Source organism: Phoca vitulina, unplaced genomic scaffold, assembly GCF_004348235.1.
Source record: "Phoca vitulina isolate PV1807 unplaced genomic scaffold, GSC_HSeal_1.0 scaffold4, whole genome shotgun sequence".
NCBI lineage: Eukaryota > Metazoa > Chordata > Mammalia > Carnivora > Phocidae > Phoca > Phoca vitulina.
The window spans coordinates 19628765-19638143 of NW_022589707.1; the positions used below are offsets into that span (position 1 = coordinate 19628765).

Consider the following 9379-nt stretch of genomic DNA (forward strand, 5'->3'; position numbering starts at 1 on the left):
TTTTTAAATTTTTTGAAATATAATAAAGGGGAGGCAGTTTTGATCACAAGGACATTTGATACTGTTTATGCATACAAACATTTGAAATTTTGACAAGAAACATTTTCTATAACAGGCTTCATTTAGCCAGTTTAATTCATTCATGAATTTCTGTTCATATTATTAATATCATAATATTAACTAGTTTCAGGTTTTATGCATTTTTATTTTACTAATTGTTTTTTATCAGCTGTAGTTGTCTGTATAACATTTGATTCATCAACCAGATGTTCAGGTCAAATCGTATCGATTACATCTACTGCCACTGACTTCCTTTTGTGGCCATTATTTCTGCTTACATTGAAATTTGAAGACCTCAATCATAGTAAGACAGTTTGATTCTTCTAACAATTTTTCATCAGTAACAAATTTTGCCAGCTGCAGGTTTAGCTGCTGTCAGTTTAATTTTTTTAGGTTATTTTTAATTGGACTTTATTTTCCCCTGGTCAGTCTTTGAATATTGTAACAATTCCAAAAAGATAGCTTTTATACATCTGTAACAAGGTTTAACTTACATACTTTTATTTGATGGCAGCTTTGATTTTGGTTTTAATTCTTTTGGATAGATTTCTTGAAATAAACATCTCATTAAAAAGCACGGGTTTGGTAGGCTTTTGATACACGCTGCCAGATTGCTTTTCAAGAATGTTTTACCTATTTATAGTTCTACCAGCAGTGGAGGAGAGTGCCTGTCTTGCTTGACTCTTGCCAATATTGACTATATTAAGTGTCTTTTAAACTTGAACTTGAAGAAGCATTAAGAAACTTTTCTAGAAATATTAAATAGATTTATTGCTGTCATGACCGAAGCTTGGAAATAGCACCTACAGCTACCAACATTGTCTGGACTCGGTGCCTGGTACCTGATGGGAGTTTCAGCTAGTCAGGTGTATAAGAGCCTGAGCTGATGTGAACCTCAGGTTCGGTTTCTTTGCAGTCAACCAAGAAAAAAAAGAAAAACAAACAAAAAAACCTGGGGAGGTCAGCAGCAGGAAGAAAAGGAAGAAAAGTTGGGAATGAGATGGCTGCTACCTTTGTTGTCAAACATTTGGAAAACCCTACATTTAATTATTGTTTTCTGTTGGAAAAAAAATCAAATTAGGATTGTTACAAAACAGTAACAAGAAACCAGTGTGTATTTGGAAGAGTAGATAATATTAAATTTGGTAAGTGTATTTACTTTTCAAGCTAAATTAAATTTTAATTTTTCTAGCTAAGCATTATGCTTAGATACATATTTCAGAGGTATTTGTTTAGTTTTAATGGTTAAGTAACATTTTTTTCTCATTTGTAGATGCATATCCGTGGTTGGAATGCTTCATCAGGTCGTACAATGTCACGAGTGGAACAGAGCAGCACATTTGCTATCAGATTTTTGACACCACAGTTGCAGAAGACGTAATCTAATATTGTCACTCAGCTTAGCATATGTAAAATACTGTAATTTTAGAAAACATTATTTTCTGTGAGATTGTTATAAAACATGTAAAAGGTTTAACTATATAGTTTACCTTTCATTTTAACCACAGTGTAAATTTTTTTCACAAATAACATTGTGTTATCTTAATGCCTTCTTGTGAATAAGTTAAAAATGTTCCTTTTGCTCAAAATTTCCAGTATGGTGGCGGCTAGGGGCATAAAGGAGAAAGGGGAATAAAGAAGGACTGTCTTCATTTACCCCTTGCAGCCCTTTCGGGGAACCTGTTCTTGTACCCTACACTAAAAATCGCTTTCCTTGTTGTTTTTTCCATGTGTCAGCCACTAATTTATCTGCCCACCACCATCTGTGCTTGGCCTTCTTTTCCTACCCTGGTTTTTATATCAGCATTGTTAATGATTTTAGCATGGGTATGGGGTTAGAAAACGTCCTTACGTTAACTCACTCAGCTTTTACTGAGTGCAAGGTATGTAACGGCTAGCGGTTTGGTTTTGCACAAAGGGATCTGCTTAAACAAGTAGTCTTGTGGAGAAGTGCTCTTCTGAGTGAGCTACAGCGTACTTAACAGGAGTGGTTTACTTTAGGTGTATGTGGCAGAGTTGCTGTCTTCCGGTGCTATAGACCAATTTAGGATAAATCCATTTTCTAAGACCTGAATTGTGTGCTTTTGATTGCTTGTTTCTCTACATGATATTAGAAGTTATTGCATTCCACCTTGATCTGATAAAGCAGTCAGGTTTATTACAATGTTACTGACTTACATTACCCTTTTTTAATAGTCTTACGTAATATATATTTCAGACTGAACATGGAATGAGATATTAACTCAAAGAGTAGTCCGCTTTTTATCTGACAGTGTTTGTGAAATTTTAAATCATGAATATTCAGTTTTATACAAATACTTCTATATATTTGTATATATGTATAGACGTATGTATATTATTTGGTAGAGACTAAGACATACACATATGCCTAGTTCAGTATTAGTGAAGAATAAATTAATGTACATATTTCACCTGTTTTCTTTATTTGCCCTTTGTTGAGTTGAGGCGTGATTGGCGGCAAAGAATCAAAGCAGGAATGCCAATATAGCAGATACTTAAGACTGTCTATACAACAGGAACTGTGCAAAGCATTTAACATATATCTGAGTTTCGCAACAACCATTTTCCTGATAAAACTGAGGCTTGGTGAGCTGACTTCACGCAGTTCACACGGTTACTAAGTGCCAGTCAGTACGCGCATTCTGGTAATCTGTTCAGAGGCTGCACTGCCCACCACGCCAGGATTCTGGGGCAACAAGCTAGCATGGGGTTTTCTGCAAATGCGTCCTCCCTTACGTACTTGAAGTAACATTGGAAACAGATTATGAGAGGAGTCAGTGTTACGTTTTCTTATACTCTCAAAAGGCTTTTAACATTTTATTGGCAAAAAAGGTTCAAATACTCGATTTCCTCTGCTCATAATAATTCCAAATTCTAGTTCCTGAGTACATTAGCCCATCCCCAGACCTAACTACCCATCTCCCATCACTGAATTACCATCTTGTCAGAGATGGTAGAAAAAGAGGCTGATGCTGCTGTTTTGGGTGTAAACTCTTAGTTCAAAACATCTTCAGGGAAAAGTTTTAGGAACCCTGTGAATGAACTGATTGATTTCAGTATCGATGGTATGCTGGGGATACGAAGGCCAGAGAGCCATTTTCTCTTCAGGAAGCACCGAGTCTAGAAGGGAGGGGTCAGAAGGTACGGCAGGTCACAGTGCTGTCTCCAAGTTGATAAAATAAAACTCCTCACATGAATCTGTACTGGGATAGGTCATTTCTCTTTTCTCTTTTTTTAAAATAAACCCTCACATTGTCCTCATTTGTTTTCAGCTTTGAACAAGAAGAGTTCTATTAATACCTATAGTGTTTATCCAGTGATGATGTGTGCATCTTACCTTTATCAGGACCCGGGAAAGCTAGGAGAATTCTGTTTCTGGAGCAACAAGTAGACAGGCATTCACTGTGCCCCGATTTGAGCCATGTCCCCTTTACTGTCCATGTGAATAATGGTAGCCTTCCTGTCAGATATAAAATTACATAAATTTAAGCATGTAGTTTGTGTACAGCCTTTTGCTCAAATTCCATTCTCTGTAGCATCCTTTAGATACTACTGGATTGTCTCTTTAGCCCCTGCCCTGTTCTGTATGAGGAAGAGAAGGCATAGCTTAGAAAATCTGAGGCAGTCGATTACACGGTAATGAAAAGTGCACTGCTCATACGCTCTTTCTGTCCCTACACTCCATTATACTGCTTTATTTGAGGGAACTATACCGGCCGAGATGCAGTGCATAATTCCCCCTCCTCCCCCCTTTCTTTTTTTTTATACCTGGCCGTGTTGCACATTGGGAGTTGTTTCTGAATGAATATAGAGAGGCTGGTGTGAATGGAATAGAAGAAGCTGAATACACCTCTGTCTACCTGAGAAAGCAGTCTCCACGCAATGGGGCACTGGCTGCACAGTTTCTGAGTCCGTATAGTTCCTGGGCTGTAGCTACTTGCAGGTCACAGAGATGGGCCAGAATCTTTAACCAGCTGTGCTCGTCTGTTTCCAAAGTCAAAGCATGAGTTTGTCACTATTTGTGACTCTCAATCCAACCGATTCTCTTCTACACTTTCTGGAAGCTTTCCTTGGTATCTGGGGAAATAGCTGGATTCTTCTGATTATTTTCAGTGTCTTGAATTTTGACCATGTGTTTCACCAAGTTTTGTTTTTATCCAGAATTTTTTAAAATAAAAGTAATATGTATTTGTAAGAATTGAAACAGCATAAAGTATATGAAGTTGAACTAATTCTTACTCTAACTAGTACCCCAGAGGAAACCACTTTTAACAGTTTGGTGTATAATTTTCTGGACTGTTTTCCCTAAGAATGGGTAAATATGTGTATGTATACTTTTTAAAAATAACATGCTATAAATATATTTCTGCAACTTTTGTCACTTTATAAAGTAGACCTTGTTCTTTATAACAATACATATAGAAGGAGAAACTTGTTTGTAATTACTCAGCGTAAGTAACTTTTTAGGGAATTCTCTGATTATTTCACTTTCTACTTTTATCTTGATTTTTGGTCTATTTAAGTGTTCTATTTCTTACTGTAAACAGTTGTGGAATTTTTTATAGGAATGTATGCATGTTACCTATTTTGTTGACTTTATCGCCTTATAGTTATTCATAATAATATTTTATTATTATTGCTTTAGTCTGATTTGTCTGGTGTTATTTTCCCTTTAAATAAATCTGAAGCCCCTGGGACCTGGTTTCATTGTTTCTACTGGAGGTTCTTAGGTGATGAGAATTTTGAAGACCTGTCCAACTTCTAGTACAGATTAGGACTCTGCCATGACACAGTTGTCTTGAAATATTCTTTAATGCTTCAAAGGACTCATTGTAGAAAAAGAAGAATTTATGTTAATGTAAGAAAGGAGGATGCCTCCTGTAAGGCTTTTCATTACAAAAAAGGCTTTATGATGGCCATGATGAGTCACCCTAAAGTTCTAAAACATCATTAGAGGGGAAATAAAGATATGTCTTCCCGTGTTTGCCCTGCAGGATCTCTGGATGGCGTCAAAGCCTCCTTCCCACTCCAGGAAAAAGACCTAGTCAGCTGGTAAAATCTGGGCCTAGTAATCTTTCTTCTCTTCCCTCTGGTACTTGGAAATAGTATCAGAACTCACTAAACAGGAAGTCTGCAGTGTGCTCAGGTATGTGAGATCACATCTTCGTTTGGCAGCCAGGGAATGAATCAGTAGCACCATGTATTATTTTTCTCTGCAGTATTGTGATTTAAGCTCTTAAGAAATTTGAGATCACTTAGGGTTTCGAAGTGATGGTCATCTTACATGGAGATAAATGTCCTTCCATTCAGGACTGCATATGATGGATTGAGAACAGTGTTAGGTATCAATTACAGTGATAAGGATAATGCATTAATGTATATGGGAGCTCTCCCTCAGATGTGCCAGCTGGTGAAACATGGATAGTTCAGAGACTGTCTATTTTTTCCCCTTGAAATCTAGGCCATAAAGGCACATTGGTATAGCATGTGCATGTGTGTGCACGTGTGCATGCACATGCTTGCTTTTATTCTGTGCTTTGAGTTCACTTTGCAGGGTACTATATTAGAATTTACCTGACAACCTAGTCCACAACTACCAAAGAAAGACATTTTTAAGACGTTTTCAACTTGTGTGAAAAGTTTCTTTCATTTCATCTGTTGACAGTAGTCTGAAGATTTGGAGCATGTGTTCATTGAAAGCCTTCTTATCATCTATTAATATATTCCATCAAATATTGTTACAGTTTCTAAACAAGTACATTTTTATATACAACCCTGAATCTCTGGTATATACCTTTTTTTTTTTTTTTTCCTATTCCTTCAGAATGATTTTTGTCCTCCATTGGAGGGCAGAGTCCTTCTAGAACTTAAAATCTTGTACCAAATTAGCTACCTTTTAAATGACTTTTTGTCTCAAGCTTCTGTAACAGTAATTAGGAAAGAGAACACATTTTAAAATCAAAAGTATTAACTTGTGAGTCACATGAAAACATAGCTTGCAGTGGATAGGCATAGTTGTGGTTTTATTTGGTTAGATAGGAAATCCTGTGTGTTTATTCCCATTAGATTAGGTTTAGGAGCAATAAACTTGTACTTAAATTTTGGAATCATTGACAAATATTTCTGCACAATGATCAAAGCTTGAATGGAGCTTAAGAAAAAGAATACAGAGTACAAAATAGGTATGTATTTAAAAGTCAGCTCATACATTTACATTCATTTATTATTCATACGGTATCTGTATCCACAAAGAATTTCAGATGGTTTAAAATAAAAGACAGACATAGGACCCAATCTTTCGAAATAGGGCAGGAAGACAAGAGCCAAATAGGGGAGTTACTATTAAAACAATTCATTATTCCTAACCTAAGGGATACTGTAGGCTTTGAACAAAACTTAACTATACATGAAAAATGCAACAGGTTACATTGCTCTTATTAACAAAGTTCTTATATCTTTAGTAGATACAAACCTTTTATTTATCTCGACAAAGAGTAGCAAGGTGGATTTTTATATTAGGCACACTAAACAATATTTTATGTAACTAATAGTATTTTTTAAAAATGCAGAAATTTGATCCAAAATGGTAGGATGTAAACTCTGAAGATGGAAGAAATAGAGCAGGGGAATTTTCCATGGACTGTCCACCTTTTGGCTCTTATTTGAAGTACTTCTTGTTTTGTTTTTATTGTTAATGATGAATGTAAAATGTTTCCAATATCTCCACATACTCAAGAATTATTAGAAGCATTAATTACTACAGGAAAAATTTGTATTTTTCTGGTATTAAAAATCAACTCCCTTCTGATACAAATATCACTGAGAAAATAAGCTCTTTTTACCTTTTCCTACTCTATTTACTGGTAATGAAATAATTGTCTTGTTTTCAGTGTTTTAAGTCAGGAAGAATATGGGTTTTAATGAATCACAGTCATTTGGATGATATGTACTCCTGTATTTTGCCTTCAGTGCTCCATGGAAGATGTTGCTTAAGTTATAAATAAAACAAGCTTCACACTGGTACCCGGCTGGGAACTTGCTGGGAGTGTATTTTACCTATACCAAATTTACTAAGCTCTAAATGCCAAAACATTAGATCTAGTCATCCTTGATCCCTCTCTTCATTTATGGCCCATATCCAGTCCATTTGAAAAATCATCATGGTACACTCATTAAAATATATCCGGAATTTGACTACTTCTTAACCACTGGTCATGCTACCATCTTCTTTTGCCTGAACTACGGCGATAGCTCCCCAGTTGGTCTTCCTGTTCCTACAGTTTCCCCACACAGTATATCCTCTATACAGTATCTAGGCTGATCCGTTAAAACATAAGGCAGATAATGTCATTTTCCAGTGTTTTCTAATGTCACACAGAGTTGAGATTACCTGGCCTTCAGCACTCAATGTGATCCATTTCCTTACCACCTCTTCGACATCATATACTATTACTTTTCTTCTCTCTCTCTTGTCCAAACACTGGTCTCTCTGTCTTTTCAACATACCATGCAAACTCTCCCTTCACAGACTTTGTACTTTTCTGTTGTTTCTTCAGTCTGGACATTGTTGAGCTCTTCCAGGTTCCATGGTTCACTCTCTCACATCCTTTGTAGCAATGTGACCCTATCAGAAAGCCTACCCCTGACTGACTTTTCTCCCTTGCACTTACTCATGTGACATATATTTATTTGCTCATACTGTTTCCCTTCCCCAGCAGCATATGAACTCCTTGGGGAAGGAGTTGGATTTATTCCCTGCTGTTTACCCAATGCCTACACATTCCTTTTTTATAATAGATGCTCAGGAAATATTTCTCAAATGAATAAAATGATCATCTCCTATTTGAGAACCCAGACTCAAAATCTGAGAATACTAGAATGTATTAGCATGTAAAGTGATTTTAGAGCAGTGGTTACCATGGACCCAGAAATTTGCATTTAAAAATAAAATGTAGGTAGTTTTTTTTTTTTTAAGATTTTATTTATTTGACAGAGAGAGACACAGGGAGAGAGGGAACACAAGCAGGGGGAGTGGGAGAAGGAGAAGCAGGTTTCCCGTTGAGCAGGGAGCCCGATGTGGGGCTCGATCCCAGGACCCTGGGATTACGACCTGAGCCGAAGGCAGACGCTTAATGACTGAGCCATCCAGGCACCCCTAGGTAGTTTTGATGGAGACTGAACAAAGATTTTATGGGGCTGAGGTTTAGTAATTTGCATTTATAACAATCTCCCCAGGTGATTCCTTGGCAGGTAAAAGATTTAGTACCATTCTAGAAGTTAGAGGATGGGGTCTGTATCTGCTTGCTTCAGATATATTAACTGCCTGATCCTGAAAGTGTTTGAGTTGAAGCACCTCAATGTAGCATCTGGACCAGTCGGTGGGTCTTAACCGTGGCTTCGTATTCTAATCATCTCGGGAAGGAGCTCTCAAAGCATCAGATCCTGGGATGTCACCCTCAGCTCTTGCTCCAGACTGCACAGATTAAATCTCTGGCCGCACTCTCACTGGCTTTTTGACCTCCAGCAAGTTGGTTATCCTCTCTGGAAAACTGAGTAGTAATAGTGCCCACCTCAGAAGACCATGGAGGGGTCCATGGTAGATGAAATGAAATTATATATGAAAAACACTTAACATAGGAAACCCTCATAAAGGATTTGATATTATTACTAAGTTTTGGTGACAAAAACTAATCCTCTTTACTGCTACTCTCTTACAAAGAAGATTTGGGATTTATTTTATTCTACTTTGCTGATTCCTTAATGTCCAAGCAAACCCAGCTGCAGTGGTGACAGAGGGAAACAGCTACATACTTGGGTCATTTCAGGTCCAATCTAGTGAAGCTGCTACAGAAATGGGAATGGAATGGAGTGAATAGCATTGAACCAACTGACCAAAGAATCCTCTGCTGAGATGGTCATTTTGGATAGTTTTATTACTTCAAATCCCATTTTCTCAATATCTCATTCTTATTGTGAGAAGGAAGAGAAAGAAAAATTCAAGATAAACATCCATCATTATGTGCCAGTAAGGCTGATACTTACTTTAAAATAGGGGATAGCTTCTCACATGGAGGAATTTGAAAATAGCACAGTGTGCAAGCACTAAAAAAGAATGGAAATATTTTTGTTCTGATTAAAAAACACAACTCTGAAGCAATGGTAGAAAAGGAAGAAAATGTCATCTGTAAATTTCATGTCATGTGGAAATTCTTTGGCAGTATAGTCAGTTTATAAGAGTCTCTTCAGTTTCTTTGAGTCTCTTAAAACTAAAATACAAATAAAGCTATGGATTTCCTAG

The 9379-nt window shown here is 36.8% G+C and overlaps 1 protein-coding gene across 7 annotated transcripts in view; it reads left to right on the top strand.

Annotated features, from left to right (window-relative positions):
• The window catches only part of POT1 (protection of telomeres 1), an 83402-nt gene extending 76293 nt beyond the window's left edge, over window positions 1-7109 (top strand). For all 7 annotated transcript variants that reach the window (XM_032401645.1, XM_032401647.1, XM_032401644.1 and 4 more), the window contains one exon: window positions 1334-7109. In XM_032401645.1, the coding sequence (XP_032257536.1) occupies window positions 1334-1446 (113 nt within the window). In that variant the 3' untranslated portion in view covers window positions 1447-7109. The remainder of the gene's footprint in view (window positions 1-1333) is intronic.
• Window positions 7110-9379: the final 2270 nt, after the last annotated feature.